The 26,188-nt window shown below is 30.0% G+C and overlaps 5 protein-coding genes across 9 annotated transcripts; 3 read left to right on the forward strand and 2 right to left on the reverse strand.

Annotated features, from left to right (window-relative positions):
* Positions 1-309: 309 nt before the first annotated feature.
* LOC138182231 (methyltransferase-like 26) lies at positions 310-3,951 on the forward strand. 2 transcript variants are annotated; one of them, XM_069117856.1, is made up of 3 exons: positions 310-446; positions 3,033-3,099; positions 3,318-3,951. In XM_069117856.1, exons 2-3 carry the CDS (start codon positions 3,065-3,067, stop codon positions 3,949-3,951), a joined length of 669 nt encoding a protein of 222 aa, XP_068973957.1. In that variant the 5' UTR covers positions 310-446; positions 3,033-3,064. The 2 variants fall into 2 exon arrangements, with proteins under 2 accessions (XP_068973957.1, XP_068973958.1); XM_069117857.1 differs by lacking the exon at positions 310-446 and adding an exon at positions 2,482-2,592.
* Positions 445-11,210, forward strand: rt (Protein O-mannosyltransferase rt). The gene is made up of 10 exons (XM_069118690.1): positions 445-2,623; positions 5,352-5,509; positions 6,354-6,496; positions 7,012-7,143; positions 7,427-7,590; positions 7,864-8,165; positions 8,259-8,433; positions 8,511-9,597; positions 9,788-10,089; positions 10,458-11,210. The coding sequence occupies exons 1-10, from the start codon at positions 687-689 to the stop codon at positions 10,642-10,644; spliced, it is 4,587 nt and encodes a 1,528-aa protein (XP_068974791.1). The 5' UTR covers positions 445-686; the 3' UTR covers positions 10,645-11,210.
* Positions 4,154-7,001, reverse strand: LOC138182228 (ATPase WRNIP1). Its single transcript, XM_069117852.1, has 6 exons — positions 6,727-7,001; positions 6,127-6,410; positions 5,863-6,051; positions 4,910-5,720; positions 4,601-4,822; positions 4,154-4,488 (listed from the first exon to the last, which is right to left on the reverse strand). The coding sequence occupies exons 2-6, from the start codon at positions 6,400-6,402 to the stop codon at positions 4,376-4,378; spliced, it is 1,611 nt and encodes a 536-aa protein (XP_068973953.1). The 5' UTR covers positions 6,403-6,410; positions 6,727-7,001; the 3' UTR covers positions 4,154-4,375.
* Positions 11,211-12,326: 1,116 nt separating the features above from the next.
* On the reverse strand, positions 12,327-14,620 carry LOC138182229 (BTB/POZ domain-containing protein 1). Its single transcript, XM_069117853.1, has 5 exons — positions 14,360-14,620; positions 13,290-14,243; positions 12,876-13,220; positions 12,627-12,800; positions 12,327-12,539 (listed from the first exon to the last, which is right to left on the reverse strand). Exons 2-5 carry the CDS (start codon positions 14,181-14,183, stop codon positions 12,366-12,368), a joined length of 1,587 nt encoding a protein of 528 aa, XP_068973954.1. The 5' UTR covers positions 14,184-14,243; positions 14,360-14,620; the 3' UTR covers positions 12,327-12,365.
* A 414-nt stretch (positions 14,621-15,034) lies between these two features.
* Positions 15,035-26,188, forward strand: ROCK2 (Rho-associated, coiled-coil containing protein kinase 2). 4 transcript variants are annotated; one of them, XR_011173746.1, is made up of 13 exons: positions 15,035-15,174; positions 16,113-16,438; positions 16,765-16,925; positions 16,998-17,336; positions 17,426-18,559; positions 18,647-18,947; positions 19,388-19,803; positions 19,892-20,533; positions 20,610-21,020; positions 21,098-21,314; positions 21,623-21,845; positions 23,374-23,692; positions 23,778-26,188. XR_011173746.1 is itself a non-coding variant. In XM_069117847.1 (12 exons), exons 2-12 carry the CDS (start codon positions 16,258-16,260, stop codon positions 23,459-23,461), a joined length of 4,113 nt encoding a protein of 1,370 aa, XP_068973948.1. In that variant the 5' UTR covers positions 15,035-15,174; positions 16,113-16,257; the 3' UTR covers positions 23,462-26,188. The 4 variants fall into 4 exon arrangements, 2 of the variants coding, with proteins under 2 accessions (XP_068973948.1, XP_068973949.1); XR_011173747.1 differs by having other exon boundaries at positions 21,623-21,927; positions 23,374-26,188; XM_069117847.1 differs by having other exon boundaries at positions 23,374-26,188.

Below are 26,188 nucleotides of genomic sequence, written 5' to 3' on the forward strand. Positions count from 1 at the left end.
TAGATGAAATATATTCGTAAACAATGTGATAACAAAAAAGATATATCATTACTTAAAAATAAAATCATATTGATATTTAATTGAATTCATATTACTTAAAAAATTGTCTTCTTATCCAATTATTTAAAGTTTACTATATAAATATAAGTACTTATATATGCCTATATAATTTAAAAATGTGGGTCAGTCTTAAGATAAACGTGACAAGTGTTTCGAAGTAAAGATAACTTCATATATACATATTTTGTATGTATGTAGGAATATAAGCTGAAATAATAATATAAAATAAGCTGAAATTGCTGAATCTTGTTATTGTATAGCATAATTATATTTAAAGAGTTGTAAAAAGAACTATCTAGTATCATTTTATGATTCTTAATAAATACGGACATTATTAAAGCATAAAGCAAAAATTCAAGCGTAAATAAGCATTTAAGAAACATTCGGTAAGATATGATAGTATTTAGATCTATTAATATAAATACTTTTTACGTCGTATACGATATAAAATATGATAATAGAGACTATCAGTAAACGAATAGAAATACGCAATATGAATATTTTGTTATCAATATCAATATCATCATCAATTTAATGATCTTCTTGTAGTGTATGATTTACATAATTTTATATTGCGAAATTACAATTTGTAATATTGAAGATAAGAAATATTAGTCATTGCTACAATGAAGTGTCACTATGAGATATTAGGGGTACCACGAAATGCTTCTGATGATGACTTAAAAAAGGCTTACAGAAAACTAGCTTTAAAGTGGCATCCAGACAAAAATTTAAATAATCCAGAAGAAGCAAAGGAACAGTTTCAGCTTGTTCAACAAGCTTGGGAAGTATTAAGTGATCCTCATGAACGTACCTGGTATGACAACCATCGTGAAGCTATTTTAAAAGGTGGTATTGATGGAGATTATAAGGATGACTCTATTGATCTCTTTCAATATTTCTCAACTACTTGTTTCAAGGGTTATGGAGACGATGAAAAAGGATTTTATACTACTTATCGTAATGTATTTGAAAAATTAGCAGTTGAGGACATAGAATTTGCAAAAGAAAAAGATTTAGATGAAGAAATTCCAGGATTTGGAGATTCACAAAGTTCATATAAAGAAATTGTTCATAAATTTTATGCTTATTGGCAAAGTTATAACACAAAAAGATCATTTGCATGGTTAGATCCTTATGACATTAGAGATGCTCCTAATAGAAAAGTCGCACGTCTTATTGAGAAAGAAAATAAGAAAGTTCGAGACAAAGCTAAGAAAGAAAGAAATGAACAAGTAAGAAATTTAGTTGCATTTATACGTAAACGTGATAAACGAGTACAGGCTCATATAGTTAAGCTTAGTGAACATGCAAAAGAAAATTTGAAAAAGGTAGAGGAACGAAGAAGACAACAATTATTAGAAAGACAAAAACAATTAAAAGAACATAAAGTATCAGAATGGTCAACATCTTCAAATATAGAGGCCGAGCTTAAAAATATTGAAGCTAACCTTGATCAAGAATTTGGAGAAGATTTATCTTCTGAAGGAGACATGGATGATGAAAATGCAATAGATGATAATTCTCTGTATTGTGTAGCTTGCAATAAAATATTTAAAACACATAAAGCATTTAAAAATCATGAAAACTCTAAAAGACATAAAGATAATATTGCAATGATAAAACTATCTATGATGAAAGAATGTAACAAATTTGGAAATGTTCAAGAAAGTGATGTTAATTCTGAATCAATCTCACAATGTGAGAAAAAACTAGCAACAGATTCACAAATTCCTGATTTTTTATTAAATCCTGTTCAAAATAATATGGAGAATAAAAGTAGTGCTGAAAAAGAAATTTCAGAGGCAGAATTAATATCAGATGATGAAGAATTTAAGGATTTTGCAAAACCAGAAGGAATAATGTGCTATCCAGAAGAATCTAAATTTGCTGTGGAATCTCAGATGGACGATTTCCTTCGCGTATCACCTAAAGTACTGAAATATAATAATGAATATACAACTTCTGAAGATGAACTTATTTCTGACCAAGAAAATAAAGAAATTGTGCGACCTAAGAAACAAAAAAAGAAAAAACAGAAAAAGAATGTTCAGAATCCAGTAGTAGAACAAATTAGTGACGAAGATCTAAATATCAATGAAGATATTTTGTTATCAAAAAAACAACGTAAAAAACAGCAACACAAGCAGACAATATTAAATAAAGTTGTTGAGAATAATCAAAAATTGTCCAATGATGAAATAAGGAAATGTGAGGAAGAGATAATCAAAGAAATAGATGAAAGAGAATTATTACCTAATAATTTAGAAACAAATACTGCAATTAATGAGAAATCTAAAAGTAAGAAGGTTAAAAGTGCAAAAAGAAAATCTTTAGAAAAAGAAAATGGAGGTAAAAATAGGAATGGATCACAAAGCATTGAAGTACCAGATTTAGCACATTGTTGTGTCATGTGTAAACTTGAATTTCCTAGTAAAAATAAATTATTTGAACACTTGAAAAAGACAGGACATTCTGTATATATACCAAGTTCAGTGAAAAATAAAAGAAATCAAGAAAAATTGAGTAAAGGCAAGGGGAACAATGATAAAAGGAGTCATTAGTGTTTTGACGATTAAACAAGTTATATGTTACTTGATTCAATTTAGTGTAGTTAGTTCAAGAAATGTGAAAAATACTCAATTAATAAAACATATAAATGATCATGTATTATTGTACTTTTGATATACATTCTAGACATTGTTATTAAATAAACATAATAGAAATATATATTTGCATAAATTAGTTTTTACTTCATACGAATGCTTGTTTCATTGTATTGTAAGCATAATATAATATAAAGATCAATACAATTATAACACACCAAAATATAATAAATGTAAATTAATTTATATGAAGCTTAAATTTAATAGACATTGCTGATATGTATTATATTTTACATCATAATTTTAAATAATATATATTATTTTTGTGGCAAAAAAAATTGTAAGATTTACACTTAAATTTTTCAGGTAAAATATTAATATGAGTGCAGTAACTAGATATGAATGCAATTATTCACTGTGCTGCTAATCATAGGTAAGATTTATATTCGTTTTTTCTTTTTTTAAGTAGTTTTTAAACAATTAGTTATGAAAATAGTATTAAAAGATAGTGTACAAAAGAACAGACCATATTTAATATTTAAATACTAATAAAGGAAATAAGGAAATAATTATTAAATTCAATAAAATAAATAAATAAGAAAATAAGAATTAAATTTAGGTGGCAAATAATATGTTAGATTCTAATTTAAGGTCCAGAATTATGGCTACCAAAAAGCTAATTTATCCTGCAGCTGAACGTAACAAAAGTCCAATTTTGTCAGTTCTTCAAAAATATATTCAGCATAGTCCAGATAAAACTTTTTTGGAAATTGCATCTGGTTCTGGACAACATATAGCCTATTTTGCTACTCATTTTCCCCAAATTTCATTTTATCCTTCAGAATATGAATCAAGGCTATTCGAAAGTATTGCAGCTCATACAAATGGACTTATAAATGTGAAAGACCCTTTAAAAATAGATATTACAACAGATTTTCATACTTGGGGTAATAATATCTTTAAAGAAGCCAATATTGATTATATATATAATGCGAATATGATACACATTTCACCTTATCAGTGTTGTGTTGGTTTATTTAATAATGCGGGTAAACTGTTGAAGGATGATGGTATTTTATTTACATATGGACCTTATGCTATAGACGGAAAAATAACGCCAGAAAGTAACGTTAATTTCAATAAATCATTGAAGCTTCAAGATTCAAACTGGGGCCTGAGAGATATTAATGATCTGAAGGCATTAGCAGAAAAGAATGGTATTAAGTTAATAAATGTTATTGACATGCCTGCTAACAATAAAACTATTATATGGAAAAAATGTTAAGTACATAGTAACAGTGAAATAATTGAGTCAGTAAGATGAAAAATACCAGTCCAAAAACCGTATTTTCAGGTATTTTATAAAATAGCTTCAGTTATTAACGTCGTTATAGCGTTGTTCCGATTTAAACAAATGAATGTTCATATATGTCTAACAGTTAAAATCTATCATAAATCTTAAATAATTGAAATGAAATCACATTAAGTTTGCACTGTCTTCCTGTTTTTATTGAAATTCTGCATAATTTTGCTTCGACTACAAAATGTATATTAAAACTATTAGATTTGCATTTTGATAACTAGTATAGTTTTCTTACTTAAATCTGTATCTCGATAATTAATATGTATGCAATATTATTATTCTGTATTCTTCAATATTATAAATATATTGTAACCAATCTTTCATTCAATTTTATTCAAGTTTATACTTATGTCATATAATTCTTATGGTAATCAAAGAAGTTTACATTTTCTAATCCTTCTGGTAAATAATTCATTCCTGATTCATCTTTATGTTTCATATTGTAACCTTTGCTATATCCTAAAATAAAATTTATATAATATATTATATATTATTAAGAAAATACTTTTTAATGGTCTTAAATTTCATTACACATGATTCTTAATGATGGCAAGCAATATGTAATGATTACCTAGATTCTTCATAAGCTTTGTTGGAGCATTTCTTAAATATAAAGGTACTCCAGGCTGAGGTCCTTTATGTTCAGCTATTACTCTTTGAGCAGCTCTGAGTGCATCTTCCATTAATCTAGACTTTGGTGCTCTTGCTAAATATGTTGTACACTGTGCTAAAAGGACATCACATTCAGGCATTCCTATCATCTTGCAACCATGCATTGTATGTACAGCAATTCCTGGAAATTATTTCCCAAATAATCATATAATATAGCATAAGACTCCAGATAAAATAGATAATTAGTCTTATGAATGTTTAATGTTACCAAGTGCTTTTGGATCTTCTAAACCAATATCTTCACATGCCATTCTAACTAATCTTCGTGCAATGTAAACTGGATCTTCACCACCTAATATCATTCTTGTTAACCAATAAAGAGAAGCATTTTCATCACTTGCTCTAACAGATTTATGTAGAGCTGAAATCATGTCATAATGTTGGTCACCTCTCTTGTCATATAACATATGAGTTTTCTTAAGGCCTTCTTTAATGTTAGCTAATGTTATGGTCACAGGACCATTTTGTAAAAATTCTTCATTGCTCTGTATTTTACATTGAACTGCTAATTCTAGTCCACTTAATGCTATACGCGCGTCACCATCACAAGTTTCTGCCAGCCATTCTATGGTCGGTTCATCTATAATAAATTTTGGTATTTGATTTGCACTTTCCAATTTCTTATTTGAGCTATATACTGTTCCCTCTAGTGAAGACACTGCTCGATTCAATATAGACATTAAATTAGATGTGTTCAATTTCTCCAAAACAATGACTCTACAACGACTCAAAAGTGCCGAATTTAAGCTGAAAGATGGATTTTCTGTTGTTGCACCAATTAGTGTAATGATACCAGATTCAACATGTGGTAAAAATACATCTTGCTGAATTTTATTAAAACGATGTATTTCATCCATGAAAATCACTGTACGTCTGTTAAATTTTAACTCATTAGAAGCTATAGTGATTACTTCTTTTACTTCATTTACACCAGCCATTGCTGCAGATAACTTAACATATCTCATTTTACCATTTGACTTATTCTTACATATGTAAGCTATAACATTTGCCAAAGACGTCTGTAATTAAATAAACCTACATATATATACATTTATATAAACAAAATTTTGTTACACCAATTTAAACCAATATAAAAATTATGTATAATAAAATTTTTACACCAATATAAAAATTATGTATAATAAAATTATTTTAGTATACCTTTCCACAACCAGGTGGACCCCATAAAATTATATTTGGTATTTCAGACTTATTTAACAATTGATATAAAACAGTAGATGGTCCAAGAACATGCAATTGACCAACATACCCTGAAAGTGTTGTAGGTCTCATACGTTCAGCAAGAGGTATATGATCGTTCCCAAATAACTTTGCAATTTCTTTATCTGTCTAGAAATTATTATTATTAACAGCTTTCTATTTTAATATTCTTCTCCTTTTTATAAAAGGAAAAAAGATAAGTACATTAATATTAATTGATGTCTTTGGACTTTGAGAATCTATATTCATTACTGATGATACCATTTTAGTTGTATTTTTTACTAATCCTACATCGTCCTTTTTTACTTTGGTATTGCTTAATTTCATATACTTCCTTGCAGGACTTCCATCTTTAAAGGATGATGAAGATTCTTTGCTTGCTGATTCATTTAGGAATAAACATTTACTAACATGATTCTCTATTATTACAGAAGAAAATTCTTTAGAACAGATGGGACAACAAATTTTATCATTGTCCATGTCTCAATCTACAATACGAATATATAAATATAAACACATTATACCTAATAATTATAAAAACAATGCAATATATTTTGGAAATGATGGAAAATTAGTATTATAATTTGTTAAATACCAGATGATATAAAATATTGAATATCGTGTATTAAACAATTTTGAAATCATTCACAATTTTTTTAAATTTCAAAGAAACTTTCGTTCCTTATAAATAAAATGACGTATATGTATATACTGTACAAAACTACCATACGATACGGAGAAAGGATTTTCAAAGGGAATGTCGGAGATAGTACCGTTATCTTACATGTATATCACATCGTATACCTTAAGCTTGATGGTCACTTATATCAATTCTATATTTTCAATATTTTATCGTAATGTTTAACACTTCCTCTACTTAATAATAAAGAAATTAGGATATCACTTTTACGGAAATTGAAATTTTTATAAGCAGAAATTTGTGTCCAATCTATTCCTCGATTGATGACGTGGGTCGACATTAGACATCAAGTAGTGGCTCAGTAACGATTCTCTTGATTTTTTCGAAATACTAGCAATTAAGAAAATAAAAATACGATATAGGTATAGTACAACGGCTGTTTCGAATAGCAAATTTGTGCAATGATAGTTCGTCGAAGGCGAAGGACATTAGATAACAAGCAATCGCAGGTGCAAAGCGCCAAGTTTGATTATGAACATATTTCTACCAATTGTGTCGAAAATGTTGTCGAACAGGAGGAGGTAGGTAAATAATTAAATAATTAAGCAATTAAAAGATAACTTTTAATTTTTCTTGAAATCTTTTTTATATCTTTAGCCCGTTTGTTTTTTATTTGATATTTTTAACTACCAACTCAAACTTATTCTTTATCATTGAATATTTATATCAATCATTCAATATTTATATCTTCTTTCCAAACTTTAGTGAATTTATATGCATATATTTACACATTTTGTATATTTAACTAACATAGCCTGTATATACATACTCACATACAGCACAATTAGTTTTCTTTTTTAATAGAAAGACGGAGAAATTGTTTCAAATGTAATTGAGAAGTTTAAGACGCTGGAAACGCTAAAAACTCGAATTAAAATCAGTCTCGAAGTTGATTTAATTTCAGTTATTTTATTAGTAAGTGGAATTTTTACTCGATTTTATCGTTTAGAAGAACCACGGAGTATAGTGTAAGTTATTTTTTATATTAATGAAAGTATAAAATAAAGTTATTTTCTGACCGTTAATATATATATTATACAGAGAATACACGTAATAATACATCATGATATATATGTTTTATATATAATATAAATTTGAGGTGTATTTATAAATATCACAAATTTCAATTTTCTTAAATTAAAAGTTTGTATATAAACTATGGAATTTTGTGTAGAAATTTAAGTATTTCCGCATATTTTTCAATTAAAATATCATAATAATTATTGATGTATTTAAAACAGGTTTGATGAATTGCATTATGGAAAATATATAGGACTTTACATGAAAAGAACATTTTTTTTTGATTCACATCCTCCTTTGGGAAAACAGCTTATTTCTGCAGTAGCGTATTTAGCTGATTTCGATGGTCAATTTAAATTTGACAGGATAGGAAGCCCTTACGCAGATATTGTCCCTTTGTTCGCATTACGATTAGTACCGGCATTATGCGGCAGTCTATTAATTCCGACAGCCTATCATTTGATTTTAGAATTAGGTTTAAAACAATGGACTGCTGTTTTGGCGGGAATTTTATTACTATTCGGTAATTTATCATATTATATTTTTATTACAGAATATACAATACATATACATATTTATATTGTATTAGTTATATGTTTTTGTATTATTGTTTCAGACAATGCTTTATTAACACAATCTAGATTTATTTTAATGGAAAGCATTCTAATGCAGTTTTCATTATTTGGACTGATATGTATTATCAAATTCAGAAAAGTAATGGATAGACTAACATGTTTATCTTCGTGGATATGGTTAATTTTGGGCATTACTAATTTAACATGTGCATTGTGGTAAAACTTTAAAAATATTATGTAAATATTTCTATAAACGAGGTTATTAACATAAATTTAATATAAATTTCTTTCAGTGTAAAATATGTTGGATTATATTCATTGATCCTTGCATTATTTTTAATTGCTTATGATTATTGGAATCTAATACCAAGAAAAACTTTATCTAACACAATATTATGCATTCATCTTATGATAAGAATATTGATAATATTAAGTGTTATTTGTACTGTTTACTTGACTGTATTTTATATACATTTAACAATACTCTCTAAAGCTGGACCACACGATTCAGTGATGACAAGTGCTTTTCAAGCAAGTCTAGATGGTGGTCTTGCTAGCATTACAAAAGGCCAACCTTTAGAAGTTACGCATGGATCACAGATTACCTTGAGACATACATATGGAAGAGCTTGTTGGCTTCATAGTCATAGTCATATGTATCCATTAAGATATCCAGATGGAAGAGGCAGTTCTCACCAACAACAAGTTACATGTTACTCATTTAAAGATGTCAACAATTGGTGGATTGTGAAAAAACCAGAGCGAAATGATTTAGTTGTTACAAAACCCAGTGAACCAATAAAACATGGAGATATAATACAATTAGTACATGGAATTACAAGTCGAGCTTTAAACTCACATGATGTTGCTGCCCCAATGACACCTCAGAGTCAAGAGGTGTCTTGTTATATTGATTACAATGTATCTATGCCTGCCCAAAATTTTTGGAAAGTGGAGGTTACTAACAAAGATAATACTGGTGATGTTTGGCATGCGATTCAAAGCCAGATTCGATTAATACATGTAAATACAGATTATGCACTAAAATTTAGTGGAAGGCAATTGCCTGACTGGGGCTTCAATCAGCATGAAGTAGTGGCAGATAGATTAGTAGACCAAACAGACTCCATATGGAATGTTGAAGAACATAGATATACTAAAAGTGAAGATCAGAAGCAAAGAGAAAGAGAATTAATTAATGCTGAAATGATTCCATTACAAGCAACTACTTTGAGCTTTTGGGAGAAATTTGTAGAATTGCAGATAAAAATGCTTTTCAGCGGTCAAGAAGGACAAAACAGTCATATGTATTCTAGTGATCCTTTAGATTGGCCATTAATGTCTAGAGGAATTGCATATTGGGTTTCTAATGACAGTAATGTAAATATGTATTGAAATATGTTTTTCTAAACAAATTATCCGATTTTATTACAATTCAATAATATTCATTATTACTTATTAATATTAATGTAGTTATATATATATATATATATACATATGTATATTTATATATATATATATATATATATATATATATATATATATATACATATGTATATTTTTATAACAGGCTCAAGTGCATTTATTAGGGAATATAGCAATTTGGTATTCTGGAACGGCATGTGTAATTGTCTATTCATCTCTTTTAATATTTTATATGTTAAGACGGAAACGAATGTGTTTTGATATTGCATATGAAGAGTGGAAGAAATTTGTTAATGTTGGAAGCATGTTGTTAGCTGGATATTTATTACATTTTTTGCCTTTTATATTTGTTGAAAGAACTCTATTTCTTCATCATTATTTACCAGCATTTATTTTTAAACTACTGCTTACAGCAGCAACAATAGAACATTTATATTACATAATTAGGTATGTTAGAAGATTATATACAAAACGGATCTTATGTAACTGGAAACTTTTTCAATAATAATTAGAAAAAAGATCGTCGTAATAATAATAATTGTCGATACAATGGTGCTTCTGTAATTGTATACAGTGATTTTTTAGTGGGAGCATAATTTTAAGATACTAGGGTTAGGAGATCGAAAAATTACATTATGTTATACATATATGTATAATATGTCGTAAAATATTTTGAAATTAATGTTTTATTAGAAAAAGAAAACGTTCCTTCCAAGAAAAAGATCACCTGTTCCAGTTGCATGATTTATCACTTATAATTTATTAATTTTTTGAAACACACTTATAAAATTTAACTCAGCTTTTTTAATTTCCAGAGTTCGATATCAGCACAATTTTTTGATATATACATTGAAGTTTTGTACTATCGTATGGATGACCTTTATTATTTATGTATTTAAAAAATTTATTATACTTAGTTATGGCACAACTCATTTAAGTGCCAAGGAAGTTTTAAAGTTCAGATGGAAAGACACATGGGATTTTATTATACATAAAACATAATAGACAATCAAAGATGTAAAGTTTTTTTAAGTATACATATATAAAATTGTTATCTGCTTGTATCAAAAGTTATTTAATGTATCAATTATATATACATTGTATGTTGATATTATAAAGAACAAATTTTAATAATTGTAAGAACATTGTTCAAATGTTCAAGGTACAAGTTTAATTCACATATCTAGATGTATTATTCTTCTTACTTTTTTACATAACGAAAAGTATATGATAAATTATATAGACTGATTACATTTTATAAAATTCCCTCTTATTATATGTATATAATAAGCAAATATAAATATAAACAAATAAATATAATGATATAAACTTTAATACTTATAATTATCATATAATTATGTTATGAAAACTATATAGAAAAATAAACAGTTATATATTTAAGATAAATTATATTTACATTATATACAATGTGTCCGTTTTATCTGAAAATACATTTCCTTAAATTTTCAATTTCCTTATTTCGAATATTTTGAAAACTATGGATGTCGAAACATACTTGAAACAAATATTGTACGTTGTCCGATTTCGAGGGGGGCGTATCATACTGATATTCATTCCATCTTGCAATGTCCTTGAAAAGCTCTACAAAGATCACGGTTATATTTTTAAATGGGAACCATATCTTTTTGTTTCATACCTTTGTAACCGGTATCCAAACCTTTTCAAAACACCATTGCTTGTATTTTTTGCATGAATCACTATTGAAATGTTAGATATCAAACTTGATATGCCGGCTACATTGGCGGTATCCATTGTATATCATAGGGAGATTGCTAAAATTGTATACAAAATAATAATTAACTAAAAAGAGCCGATTGTATGTGTGTACTAAATACTATTACTAGAAAGGCTAGTCGCTTGTCCTTTTATGTGGATATCTTTGAAAAGAATACAACTTTCCATCCTTCTTAACAATTAATATCTCGATGGTGCAAAAAGTACAAGTAGTATTTTGAAAATGTTTTGCCGTCGGCTATAAGAATATGGAATAAAAAAATGTAGTTCCCACTTAAGAATATAATTATGACCTTCACAAGGCTTTCCAAAATCATTGTAAGGTCAATTTTTTGTATCATCCATTGTTTTCAAGATACTTATGGACACGCTGTGTATCATATAAATCAATAATACTCCAAAATATTAAAAGAAAGTTAAACAATTCAGATAAAAGGAATATAATCAGTTCTGCTATGTATACATATAAAATTAAATCAAACATAATACAAAAGAAACATGTTTTATATATTATTAGCATAATCATGTTTTTATATTCAAATTTTTTATAACATTCTTTTGTACAGTAACAATTCCTTAAAAGTTATAATTTAATACAATAATACTAATGTTAGAATAATAAACAAAAACATATATATATTGTATTAATATGTAATCCACTGATTTAAAATTTAAATTGTAAAATTCAGACTTTTCTGTTTATAGAATAAACATTAATATTTCTATATATACAAATTAAAAGAATAGTTTTATACAAATTTGACTTTCATTATAACTAGAACCAATGTATGTGAATATATCTTTGTACAGTTTTTAATAATAGCACCGACATAATTTGAGAGATACAATAATACATCAATAGTATAAAACAGAATAAAACATACTGTTTTGTTATTAAAATTTAATATACGTATAATATTAAATACGTATTAAATTTATTTTTACGCCAGCCAATTTTATTATTGGTATTACATATTATCATTGTATGTAAAAACTATAGACCGAATGAGACCATCTCGCACATTATCCGCACTATTACCGACACCAAATGAGAAGGATACAGAATCACAGGTCATATCTTGGGTACAAAGTCCAATTGGATACCACCCAAGTGTATTAAAAACTACCCCAACTCGATAAACCTATAGTTGAAAAAAGTAAAAATGATTTTCACAAGTACTTACAGATTTTCATTCTAGTATGCTTAAAATTATTATTTGAATATATACCTTATTCTTTTGAATATAAACAGGTCGATTAAACGTAATTTCCACAAGGGTATTAATTTTTACTTTTGTCGAAAAGTGCGTGTAAGTTAATCGTGTATTATCAGAATCGAGAAGATGAGCATACAAAATTTCGGTATATGAAGTACTACTAAGAGGATAATTCAAGTCATTAGTCTGTAATAAAAATAATATATAGCGGTTAATGTAAAGTCTGAACATTGTGTTTGTCTCCGATATTATTTAACTTACTACTTCAGTCATCTGTGTAGGTACTTGTACACCTAATACATAAATATTTTTGTCTACACTAAAGGTCACGGAACAGTCCAACACATTTGCATTAAGACATTCTGTTAATCGAATAACAGATCTTAGACAATAATATTTTAATCCCTCTTGTATACCACCTTCAATTACAGATAAATTTTCAGCATCCTTTCTTACTCCACTATCAATTGCTGTTGGCGGTGTATTTCGTAATGTACTGCTAGATTCAGCATCATTAATAAAAACAGGTTCACGATATGTAGATGTTGGTAAAGACCAGCAATGTGACATAAATGAGTTATAACATGGATTAACTGGCTTAAACCTCTACAAAATGAAATCTCATGAAGAATAGTTAAAATCCAAAAGTTATCATGCAATATCTATCCAACTTACAATGGAACAATTTGTACGTGTAATTGGAGGTTTATATATATTAACTCTACTGTGTGAATTAGTTGAAAATCCTTCAGGCATAGGTGCTTTATTTCCAGTGCATAGTGTGTTCATGAGTATTGCAAAAGTTTCATCTTGAGTAAGTAACGGTGACATTCCTGGCCCTTCTGCAAATTCCTGAGCACTTAAACTTAAAAATCTAATTTTTGATAATGCATTACCAATTACTGACTTTAAAGACTTTCCATCATTAGGATCAAGAGATTTTCTTGTGCATTCAGCTTTTGCCCAACGTTCCACTGCATTAAATAATTCCACTTCAGAGTTTATTTGTAAATCTTCTTGTTCTAGCACTGTCAATAGTGTTCCCAATTCAACTTCTTCCCAATTAGGTTCTTTTAAAACTTCATTTGTCTTTGTGCAAATGATTTGAAGACACTTTTCCATCAGTACATGCTCATCAAATAATCTAGCAAATTCATATGCTCTGCAAGCTGTTTTTGGAGACAGGTCAGAACATAGATACTTTGTACATTCTTTTACCAGAGGAGGAAGCATATATTTTTTGGCACAATAATATAATTCACAGGCTAGTTCAAAAGAACTTAAATCAACTCGATCTGTATATATGTATTCTAAAAGAGCTTTAAAAGCTTCTGGTTGAACATCTCGAATAGGTATCAGGTCATTTTTTTCTGCCATACCCCCAAAAAACATAGCTTCAAAGACAGGGCTAGACATAGCTAAAAATAATTTATGTCCCTTTAATGTTTGCTGATGGGGTTCTTGCCCAACTACAAATTTGCAGTCAGACCATTGTCCTGTCTCTAATAAATATTGACTGCGTTCTGAAAGTCTTTGTTTGTTGGTCTGCCAATCACAAGGCAGATCCATTTCTACAGAATTCAGAATATGAGATTAAATACGACTCACGTAATTATACGTTGACTAAAACTGCAATAATAAAGGTAAGAATAAAAAAAGGATAAAAGAAGAATCAATTACAAAAAAAGGATTTAAATATTGCAAAAGCAATACTTTGACATATTAGGTTTGATGACTATACGTACCTATCTATTTGTGATATGTATTATCGCTATAAATACAAAATATGATATAAATGGTGCTAAAAAAAATCCGTTAAAGTGTTCAATGAGCATCAAAATACGCGCGGGAAAACTAAGAATTTTTCCATATTATAGAACTGCGTGATGCGTATCATACAGATTTAGATCACGCAATTTGTTCAGAACTACAATCCTGAAAACAATATTCAGGTTAACTAAAGAAATTCTAAATTATAAGCAGACAGTACAAGTGCAAAAACCTGTATCTCAGTTAGTGCGTCGAATACTACGCCATCTTGGTTATGCCTGCAATTTATTATATCGTTTTTCCGAAGTCGTTGATGTTCTGTCTCAACGACTTTTGACGTAGTTTTCATTAATTCGTGAAACTTTCGAAGTTTTATTTGATTCAAATAAATATATATGTATGAAGAAAGGGTGACTTATATGTTGCCAATTTTAAAACAACGAACTAATTCAAACGGTGTCAAGTAGAGTGAAAATAACCAAAAATCTCATTGAAAATACTGTTATATTTTCAAATTGAATAATGTGAGATTTCACATCTGAAGTAGGTGCCAGAGTTCTCGAATAAAATTGGAAAATTTCCCTCGATCACTGTACATGAATTGAAAAGCGAATTACTCTACGTTTTCCCCGAGCTTTCATTGGCTTTGATGACCGTTGTGAATTTTCTCAATGGCGCATACACGGCTCAGCTGTGTGCAATCGCAACCAATTTACGTAGAAACATAATGTATTTTATAGTATTTTTATTCAGTTAGACGAAGTACTGGATACGGTATTCGTGATATTAGGTACGTTAGAGTGAATTTTCTTTTGACATTAATTAATCGATAATGAAAAATACGGAATATTTAGAAAATCCTTCATGACGGATTCAGAAGTACCTGCACGGGATCCACCTTATTTCTGCAAGCTTCCTAACAGACTTCTTTGATTTGTTATTTTCTGAATTTCTTAATTTTCATTGAAATATTGAAATGCAAACATTAAATTCACATTTGTTTAACGATTTCTACAATTTGTATTTTTATTTTATAAAAGTTTCTTTGTGAAAATGACAAGACGAACTGATAAAATTTTGTTTGCAAGTTAATGATGAATTTCAGTGCAAAATATCTAAATAAATGTTAGTCTGGGAATTCCTATTTTTCTAAATAATTAAATATATGTTTTGTTTTCACACTGTTTAGTAATCACTGTTTCTTAATGATCTTGACACATAAATCATGTTGAGTCATCATATATTATATTCTGTTGTATCTATTCTCTCACAAATTTGTATACCTTTTAAATTGTGTTATTTAAATTATTGTGTCATTTAATTAACTAATCCTTCTAGTAAAAGGTACACATGGAACTAATAATTTTATTAATCTTTTACTTTATATTACTTTAATTCTAAATCTATTTATATAATTTTATAATATTGTAATTTTTATCTTGTTGCATGGGTGCACACGACTAGTAATATAAATACAATGCACAAATTAAACTATTTTAAACTTATCAATAATTATATCTTTATATTATTTAAAGCTATATTTATATATGGTATTATTTAAATATAGACTTGGTTATTTCATTTATGGAGTAAAAAAAGTCATCTATATTTCATGTAAATCTTTGTACAATAATATGGCAATAATGATTATATGTTAACATTTATGTATATATACATATATATTTATATACATTTATATGTATATATATATATATAATTTTGTTTCAGGAAACATGGACTGCCCATCCAGTATTGCAACAGTGCATAAATTGTGCTTATACTATATGTAGCCTTTTGCTTTGTATTGTTTTTGATGCGTCAAAAAAAATATTACATTTTTGAAGGAAATTATTCCTAGCTTTTAATAGGAGAGATGGATGTAGTACGAGATGAAGACAGGCGCAGGCGCCTGAGGGTGCTGGAGGAACGCGTGAAGGATCCAAGAAGTATCACAAACATTGATTGCTTGTTGGATACAGTTCAGGCCCTGGTGGCAGATTGTGATCATCCCAGCGTAAAACGTATGAAAAACATAGAAGCATATATGAATAGATGTAAGTACTTAACCTTTCTGTTGTTACGAAAAATATTCTTATTAAATAATGCATTTACTAAAATACAGAGTAATAGATACTTCATTAATTTAGTATAAAGTGTATATTTTAGAAAAGTTAGGCATTTTATTATCAATAAGCAAATTGCTATGTGTTAGAATAATATGTTAATATAATAATACAACGATTCATCTTATGTAATAGATACAGAGGAGTAAATAAATCAGATATAACTAAATGAAACATGTTAATATATTTATTGATGTTGCGATGCTAATATTAATTTTTCAAGGAAAAGATGTAATAAAAATTATTTATACTTTCAGATGACTCAGTAGCTCAAGATATTTGTAAAATGCGAATGCGTACAGATGACTTCACCCTAATAAAAGTGATAGGTCGTGGTTCATTTGGTGAAGTACAATTAGTAAGACATAAATCTACACAGAAAGTATATGCTATGAAATTACTCAGTAAATTTGAAATGGTAAGACATGTATAAATCACAAATGGATAATTTATGTGTATACTGCACACTTTATTTTTGTGTATTCTACAGATCAAACGATCAGATTCAGCCTTCTTTTGGGAAGAACGTGATATAATGGCACATGCCAATTCTCAGTGGATAGTTCAGCTTCATTTTGCATTTCAAGATCAAAAATATCTTTACATGGTGATGGATTACATGCCAGGTGGTGATTTAGTGAATTTAATGTCAAATTATGACGTGCCAGAAAAATGGGCAAAATTTTATTGTGCAGAAGTGGTGCTTGCATTAGATGCAATACATCTTATGGGATTTGTTCATAGAGATGTAAAGCCAGATAATATGTTACTTGATAAGTATGGTCATTTAAAACTTGCAGATTTTGGCACTTGTATGAGAATGGATGCTGTATGTATATTTTTTTTTTTTAGCATTTTCTATCAAATTTCTAACAATGTAACATTATATAAAAATATCTTATCTTATATGTCTTTTAGGATGGTCTTGTTCGATCTGATACTGCAGTAGGTACACCTGATTATATATCACCTGAAGTGCTTCAATCTCAAGGTGGTGAAGGTGTATATGGAAGAGAATGTGATTGGTGGTCAGTTGGTGTATTTTTATATGAAATGCTTGTTGGTGATACTCCGTTTTATGCAGATTCATTAGTTGGAACATATTCAAAAATTATGGATCATAGAAATTCATTACATTTTCCACAAGAAGTTGATATTTCTCATTCTGCCAAGAATTTGATATGTGGTTTTCTTACGGATAGAACTAAACGTTTGGGTAGAAATGGCGTGGAAGAAATAAAAAATCATCCTTTCTTTAAAAACGATCAGTGGACATTTGAAAATTTACGAGAATGTGTGCCTCCTGTCGTGCCAGAACTTTCTGGCGATGATGATACTAGCAATTTTGAGGATGTCGATAAAGAAGATGGACCAGAGGAAAGTTTTCCAATACCAAAAGCATTTTCTGGAAACCATTTACCTTTTATTGGTTTTACATATTCAGAAGATTATCAGTTAATGGCTTCTAGCGGCAAGGAGTCGGTAGATGGATTAGAAAATCATATCAATAATGGTACGAGCGATGATATTAAAATTTCTCAATTAGAAAACTTATTGGATAAAGAAAAGAGACAGGTAGAATCTTTAGAATCAAGGCAGAAAGCTTTAACAACACGATTAGAAGCTATGACACGCCGGGAAACCGAATTGCGTGAAGAAATAGGTAGAGCGGACAAAGAATTGACTTTGTTGAGGCATAACTACAAAGAAGCACAACGTAGGGTGGAGCATGAAACTGAGTCACGTAGAAAAGCGGAGTCATTAATTGTGGAGTTGAAAAAGAAGTATGATGAAGAGCAGACGAAACGAGCACGTGATGCAAGTAATTCACAACAAACTTCTGAACGTGTAACAAGTTTAGAAAAACAAATTAAAGAAATGCAATCGAAATTGGAAAGAGAAACAGAAATGGTAACGAGGTTACGGAAACAAGCTACTGAGATTACTGTTGCTCGCCAAGCTGCAGAACAAATGGCAAATGAACTACAAGTGGAAAGAGCGAAATTACAAGCGCAACGAGATAATTTACAGCAAGAAGTGGCTACATTACAAGTAAGTGTTTATGTTAAAAAAAAAAAAAATTGATTAGAAATACTCATTTTCAAACATAAACTTATATTTTTATACATAATTTCGCAGGGACAATTGTCGAAAGAGCGTAGTTCTCGATCACAAGCCTCATCGTTAACTGCTGAATTAGAAAGCCGACTCTCAGCTCTTCATGTCGAACTCGAACATAGTCGAGAGAAAGAGGAGAAAGCAATCATGGATAACAGGCAACTAACTGAAAAAATCTCAGCATTGGAAAAAGAAGCAGCAAGTTTAACTCTTGAATTAAAAGCTGCGCAAGCTAGGTATAATCAGGAAGTGGTAGCCCATCAAGAAACGGAACGTTCACGCATACTATCCAAAGAAGAAGCTAATTTAGAAGTAGTTAAAGGTAATTTTATTTACATTTGTACTTAATAATTGTAATATGAAGGTTTTTAAAAGTCCATATTTTTATACTGATAAGCATGTCAGGGTGAGAAAAAATACTCATTTTAGGCTAATATAAATATTTTTTCGTATTTATGTTAAATGTAATAAATTATAGGATACATATATCATAATGTATTTAAACATCATGAATGTTCTAAAAATTTTGATGTTTTAAAAGTTGCATTTCATTCATACACCTATTTACCCTATAACTGCATCTCCATATAATTATTTTGTTTTATCCTTAACCCACTTTATCACTAATTGCAATTTTTCAAATTTCGGAATGCTCGCGCTCAATGGTATTTCTATTTACAGTATGTACGGTACTCCTTTATACTTAAATTTATCAATTTATTGCGAGTTATCCTTATACATGTATTAATGTAACATTAACAGCATTACAAGCAAAATTAAATGAAGAAAAAAGTGGGAGGCAACGTGCTGAATTACTTGCACAAGAAAAGGAAAGGCAAACCTCTATGCTCTCTGTGGATTATCGACAGATTCAACAGCGATTACAGAAACTGGAAGGAGAACATAGGCAAGAAGTTGAAAAGGTAAAAGTGCTACAAGGTCAGGTCGAACAAGAACAGCAGAAAAGAAACATTCTACAGACTGACTTAGCACAGCAATCGTCCGAAGCAGGACGATTACGTGCCAGGGAACAGCAATTAGCTGGCGAAGTTGCTCAGCTAAGAGAAGCAAAACGTCAAATAGAGGATGAATTATATCACTTGAAAACTCAAAGAAATGTGGATCAACTACAAACTAAGGAATTACAAGAACAATTAGAAGCAGAAGCTTACTTTTCGGTAAATTCACATCTCAACAAACTATCAGCGAAAAAGCTATTATTTTCTTTTGATATATTTATTATAAATTTTAATGTGTTATTTCCAGACACTTTATAAAACACAGACGCAAGAACTTCGGGAAGAACTTGATGAAAAAATACGTTTACAACAAGAATTAGAAGAAGAACGTAGCTCTTTAGTGCATCAGTTACAATTATCTCTAGCGAGAGGTGATAGTGAAGCTTTGGCAAGATCAATAGCTGAAGAAACTGTCGCAGACCTCGAAAAGGAACGAACAATGAAGGAATTAGAATATAAAGATGGAGTAGCCAAACATCACCAAGAATTGAATGCAAAAGAACAAATTATAAATCGGCTTAAGGATAGTGAAGGTGAACTTAAGAAAAATGTTGATCAATATCTTAAAGAAAAGGAAGATTTAAATAAACGGTTTAAAGAATTGCAAGATCAACTTTCTAAAGCACAGTCTAATGGTGAAGAAATAGAAAAACTGAGCAGTAAATTGAAAACTGAGCAATTATTAAAACAACAAGCAGTTAATAAGTTAGCAGAGATTATGAACAGGAAAGATTTATCTTCAAGTGGTAAATCCAAGAATAAAGCTTCTGCAGCAGATTTAAGAAAGAAGGAAAAAGATTGCAGGCGTTTACAACAAGAGCTTACTCAAGAGAGAGAAAAATACGGACAGTTAACAGCTAAATGGCAAAAAGATTTGCAAGATTTACAAGTAAGTAAAATACTAAACGTCGTTTCATTTTTACAAATATTTATATATTATCTCTAGCATCATTATATTTCTATAGGCACAATTGGTGGAAGAAAATCAAGCGAAATTGAGGTTACAAATGGAACTCGATTCGAAAGATTCCGAAATAGAAACTTTACAAATGAAAATTGCTTCGCTCAACTCAGAAACCGCTAGCGTTTCGTCCGTAGAAAATGACGGAGAAGATTCTGTTTTATCGGAACATGGAACCATGCGATTGGAAGGTTGGTTAAATGTGCCAAATAAACAGAACATTAAAAGGCATGGATGGAAAAAACAATACGTTGTCGTCTCTTCGAAGAAAATAATATTTTATAATAGTGAAAATGATAAATTAAATGCCGATCCAGTCTTGATATTGGACCTAAATAAAGTCTTCCACGTTAGATCTGTTACTCAGGGTGATGTCATCCGAGCTGATGCCAAAGATATTCCGAGAATTTTCCAGGTACATAACATGTTGAATAATTGGTTCCCTACTTATCGAATGATATACTCAATTACATTTTTTCTTCTCTTGTTTAGTTATTATATGCTGGTGAAGGCGAAGCAAGACGTCCTGGTGATGAAGGAAACACACTGCCCGGAGTGGAACTGCCACAACTTACGGACAAACCAGGCACACAATCGTTAAAAGGTCACGAATTTGTGTCAATATCGTATCATATGCCGACTACTTGCGAGGTATGCTCAAAACAATTGTGGCATATGTTTCGACCGCCACCAGCTCTCGAGTGCCGAAGTAAGTATGAAACAATGTTTCGTTCAACGAATTTTTACGTTTTTATAATTACTACCTTGCTTTAAACATATCATTTTCAAATCTTTGCCCATTCGTGGGGTGATGTGCTATTGCTCGCGATTCGTCGTTTCTACTTATATTTTGAAGAGATTTATAAAACTATTTTTTGTAATAAATTTTATTAAATTCATAATGATGTGACATAATTCGTTTTCTTTCGTCAACAAGCAAAATAAAAAATCTGCTTCATAAAATAAAGAATTATTTATAATAAAATATGTAATGAAATTGTTATTGCGTGTGTACAGGGTGTCGTATAAAAGTTCATAAGGAGCATTTGGACAAAAAGGAAGATGCCATAGCACCCTGCAAATTACACTACGATCCAAACAGTGCTCGTGAATTATTAATATTGGCTGGTAGTCCTGACGAACAGAAATATTGGGTCGCAAGACTGTCTAGACGTGTACAAAAATGTGGCTACAAAGCAAACTCGCACGTCGATGGCACGGGGCAACGTGTCTCGCCAAGGTAGCGTAGCGGTGCGACTCAACGTAACCGGAGACTAAGTAGCTCTCTTGTATTGTGGCATCGCATGATTGGGTGTAGCGAGGTTAGAGTCGTTTGATTTTTCTTGCACTCCCATATCTATATACAGAATCGCATTTTCAACGAACATGAAAATACAAAAAAGACATCGTTGGCAGCGTTTCGTAAGTGCAGTGCGCTTAGAAGATATCATTGTTATAGAAACAAAACATAATATAATGGAATGCCATTATTGATTATGTTTCAGATTGCTTTAATCTACCTATCTATATATCTATCTATCTATTTCTATATATATAGATATAGATATAGATATAGATATAAATATAGATACAGATATAAAGCAGTTTTGAAATTTGAAAATGTATTATGAAGACTTTAGGTAATCTTATTAAGCGTGTTTTGTAATCATTCCAACTTTTGAAAAATTTAAAAACCGACATAATTGCTTTGTTCAAAATCGAAATTATATATAAATATTGTTCGATAGATCGAAGCAATCTAAACTTTGTTTTTTCCGATTATTATTATTGCGGTTATTGATATGTTGGTTTCTGTTTGAGTTTGTTTAAAACTAGAATAGGATATTGTTAGTTGATTCGATTCAATTGTCATTTGCATGCGCTTGAACATTAGCACATTTTTTCGCCGAGAATGATTGTTCATTTTATTTCTATTGATCTCGCTGCTAGTTTAAATATACATACCCTTCAATAAGTAAATATATGATGTCGCATTGTTTTAACTTTGTTTAGTATTAGCAGAAGTTGTAAATTGATAAGATTCATAATGCATGAAAATTAATTTGAGAATATTATAAATTAAGATGGAAATATATTTTTTATGTACATATATACTTATTATAATATTTTGTTTATATTTTCTTTTTAATGGAACTTTACGATACTTTAACAAGTAGAAAATCATAACCTATAATCGAGCAGCAGCTTAAGATTTTCAGTTGCGAAATTATTTTTACGTTGTAATGAGAGAATTCGTATAATCGTATAGCTTTTTTCTTCTCCAAAAATTGCATGGTAATAATTACGAAATACGATATGCAGAATGACAAAATATATTTGACATTATGCACGGCAAAACTGTTAGATAGTAATGAATATTGACACGTTCAGAGTTTACTTTTAATAGCAAATTGTTCAATGTGATTATTGATACAAAGTTTGTCATTTAAAGAGTACAGAAGAAAACATTACTATAAATTGATCCTAAATAAAAAGTCTAAAGATTTTAAAAGTAAACTTTGTAATTCTAAAAAAACGGATCAACAAAATCACCATGAATTTCAATGCTTTTTTTTTATTGAGATGGGGCTTTAACATTTATAACTACTAGCTCTTATAGATAAAAACTGTTATTTTGCTTCTAAAGCTTATTTCTTTTTTTTTTTTTTCTTCTTATATTAGTCTATACTCGTGATATTTCTTGGTAAATGCGATAGTTACGATCTTCCACAAGTCGAATTTCATCGATAACGATTTACATATTTCAGAGAGTCTACGAGATCCACCTTGAAGCCATATTTATCGGTGCAACAACGATCCGCGACTCTGCCAGCAAATGCCAGCATGGGCAAGTGACCTTAGCTAGTATCGATAATACTCGATTGGAATTCGTTGCTTCGACGTCCTTCTCAATCGATCTATTTAAAACATATAAATTCAATCAGTTGGTCAGACAAATGATTTGCAATGAGATTCAAGTATGCGAAAATAATTTTCGACATTCTATGTTATCTGGAAAATATCTTGAGACATCTGGAGTTCATGTATCTTAAAAACATCCGCCGATCTGAATGCGCAGAGAAACATGTCATTATCAACTTTTTGACGAATGCGAGGATTCTCCATAAAATCGTTCGTTGACATTTTTACTTGTATTGATCGTTATTTGTAGGTACATGTTTGTTAAACGAATCAAACGTGCCTTTAATATATACTGACGATGATGGAACTCGAATGATCTAAAGGAAATTGAAGAAACAAGACGCTCATCAGGAAATGTTATAAGATGAAAGTTTTCAGGAGGGGGAAACGAGGCGAGTAATAAGTGGGAGTGTGTAGCTGTTATTAACAAGACAAAGTAATGATAATAGTGTTTATATAAATGAATATAGTGATCGTAACGAATTTGAGTATGTGGGCCGCGTTTCTCGGATTTATCAAACTACAGCGTTATGTTCGATATCGTATTCGACGAGCAAGTTTGTCAATGATTTGCATAGTATTTCCAAGAGACCATCATCGCGCATTGTTTTATGAATATTTTTCGTACGTGCGAATGGATTTTTATGTTGATTTATTTTTTCCGTGAATGCTTAAATTCAAAGATGATTTCCCTGTACATAAATTACGGCCGTAAGAACTGCTTCTCAGTTGTTTAAGCAGCTCGTTCATTGACTTTTGCAACGATATTGTGAAATGGGTGGACATTACAATGCTTTCGCAAAAAAAAAAGAAGAAAAAAAAATTGTTGTTTGTGCGATATATATAATATTCTCCGGTCATTAGCGATTATTTAAAGGCGAGAACATTGAGAACTCGATAATATTGTGTATTTACTACGCCGGATTGATAGTATTATTATTTTTATACGTTCTGAGATTAAAGTATATCGATATTTAATTACGTTAAGAAGAGAAGGAATGGAATTGATTTTTGCGTAGAAGTACGCGTGCTATTCAGCTGGCTAGAGCGGCTGCCAAAGTTTCTTCTTTTAGTATGAGAAACGCGTTATTATGTTTAATCGAATCATTGGGAAATGCGTCGGTAGATAGATATAAACGTGAGATAATGAATATTGGAAATACTTCATCACAGAATTATTAATGGGAGATACACTATTTAAATTTTGAAGTTGATAGTCTTGGAATATCCCAGATTTTTAAATTATCACGAACACATTTTTAGAATCTTGGAAGAACCTTCTACATCTTTTTGTTTTCTTGCTTTCTTTTTCAAAATTATTGTTGTATTTATTAGTTCAAAATTCTTGTTTTAAATCTTCAATTCATATTTTCGAAGACCTTTCAAGATTCAACAGGCGCTCTGTATATTTTGTGAATTTTCGTTTCTGTTGCCATGTATTCATTAGAATATGAATGCATATTGCGACCAAGCAATAAAGTAAGGGTGAAATTGTAAGAGGGAGAGAAAAAGTTAAATTTTAGAACGAGCACAATGGTAAAATATTAAGGAATACCGCCACAAACGAGCTTCATTGTATAATAGAAATACGATATTTACAATTGTAAGATAAGAATTTTTTAATACGATGTACGATATATCCGCTACAGATTGCTGAAAGGATGGGCGATGTGAAACACTGAAAAAGCGCAAAATCGCGCATGTAGTCGAGAGAGGCTTAGGAACAATGCTATAAAAATTGGTGCCGAGTTAGAAAAGATTTGTACGAGGAGCAACAGAGGCATCAAGATGAAGGAAAAAGGAAAAAAAGTGTAATGAGCTAATGAAACTTGTTATTATTATTATTATCATCATCATCATCATCATCATCATCATCATCATCATCATCATCATCATCATCATCATCATCATGATCATCATTATCATCATCATTATTATTATTATTAAAAAAAATCATCGTCGCCGTTTGTGTTCTATCCACGGTGTACCTCAGTGACGTGTGCGTATATTCATCACGTTGGTCTGGGCCGAGAGAAAAATGAAATTTCTCGGTCGCTTTACAGAACTTGTCCCGACTCTTCTTAGGTAGGTTGCAACATCTTTCTTTCCATCTGAGACGTCCTTTTATATGGTACATTTTGCGTCCCTTTTCTTTATCCTTTTTCTTAGCTGCCTTTTCCTTCTATTCTTCTTTTTACACTCTGCTTTCATTTAGTTTTCAAGTTTCCGGGAGATAAAGGAAGCTCAGTATGTATGTGACGTCATCCGTTGATTTATTAAGATGTGAAAGAGCTAGATATACGCAAACGATTATGAAAGTAGGAAGCCCACGTTTTTAATTAAATTAGCCCGTGTATTTTACGCTGTTCCGCCTGCCTGTTGGACTATTTTTTTATAGATTGGAAAGGAATTTTCGACAACGCGAGATATAAAATAGGGCGAGAGAGAGAGAGAGAGAGAGAGAATGAGAGAGAGGGGGGGAGAGAGAGAGAGAGAGAGAGAGAGAGACAGGCAGACAGACACAGATAGACACAGATAGATAGATAGAGAAGCAAGCAGAAGTGAAAAAACTTGTTACAGCATATTTTATTATTGTTTAGTTATTAACAAGCTGTATATTATTAATTAATATTACGATTAAAGTATTTTGTAGATAAAACG

Source organism: Bombus flavifrons, chromosome 8, assembly GCF_040668555.2.
Source record: "Bombus flavifrons isolate JBK064 chromosome 8, iyBomFlav1_principal, whole genome shotgun sequence".
In the NCBI taxonomy this organism is placed as follows: Eukaryota; Metazoa; Arthropoda; class Insecta; order Hymenoptera; family Apidae; genus Bombus; species Bombus flavifrons.

What these genes read in the sequence shown, in the direction of transcription:
- rt (XM_069118690.1), top strand. Translation starts at nt 687, where the DNA reads ATGAAGTGTCACTATGAGATATTAGGGGTACCACGAAATGCTTCTGAT. An exon ending in AATGATAAAAGGAGTCATTA is followed by an intron (nt 2,624 to 5,351) that starts GTGTTTTGACGA and finishes TGTTCCCTCTAG; the next exon opens with TGAAGACACTGCTCGATTCA. An exon ending in TTGGAAATGATGGAAAATTA is followed by an intron (nt 6,497 to 7,011) that starts GTATTATAATTT and finishes TGTTTCGAATAG; the next exon opens with CAAATTTGTGCAATGATAGT.
- LOC138182231 (XM_069117856.1), top strand. Translation starts at nt 3,065, where the DNA reads ATGAATGCAATTATTCACTGTGCTGCTAATCATAG. An exon ending in CACTGTGCTGCTAATCATAG is followed by an intron (nt 3,100 to 3,317) that starts GTAAGATTTATA and finishes TTCTAATTTAAG; the next exon opens with GTCCAGAATTATGGCTACCA.
- LOC138182228 (XM_069117852.1), bottom strand. Translation starts at nt 6,402, where the DNA reads ATGGACAATGATAAAATTTGTTGTCCCATCTGTTCTAAAGAATTTTCT. An exon ending in GTCCACCTGGTTGTGGAAAG is followed by an intron (nt 5,721 to 5,862) that starts GTATACTAAAAT and finishes ATTTAATTACAG; the next exon opens with ACGTCTTTGGCAAATGTTAT. An exon ending in AAAGCTTATGAAGAATCTAG is followed by an intron (nt 4,489 to 4,600) that starts GTAATCATTACA and finishes ATTTTATTTTAG; the next exon opens with GATATAGCAAAGGTTACAAT.
- LOC138182229 (XM_069117853.1), bottom strand. Translation starts at nt 14,183, where the DNA reads ATGGATCTGCCTTGTGATTGGCAGACCAACAAACAAAGACTTTCAGAA. An exon ending in CACGTACAAATTGTTCCATT is followed by an intron (nt 13,221 to 13,289) that starts GTAAGTTGGATA and finishes TTCATTTTGTAG; the next exon opens with AGGTTTAAGCCAGTTAATCC. An exon ending in CTACACAGATGACTGAAGTA is followed by an intron (nt 12,801 to 12,875) that starts GTAAGTTAAATA and finishes TTTTTATTACAG; the next exon opens with ACTAATGACTTGAATTATCC.
- ROCK2 (XM_069117847.1), top strand. Translation starts at nt 16,258, where the DNA reads ATGGATGTAGTACGAGATGAAGACAGGCGCAGGCGCCTGAGGGTGCTG. An exon ending in TACTCAGTAAATTTGAAATG is followed by an intron (nt 16,926 to 16,997) that starts GTAAGACATGTA and finishes TGTATTCTACAG; the next exon opens with ATCAAACGATCAGATTCAGC. An exon ending in AAGCAGAAGCTTACTTTTCG is followed by an intron (nt 19,804 to 19,891) that starts GTAAATTCACAT and finishes TGTTATTTCCAG; the next exon opens with ACACTTTATAAAACACAGAC.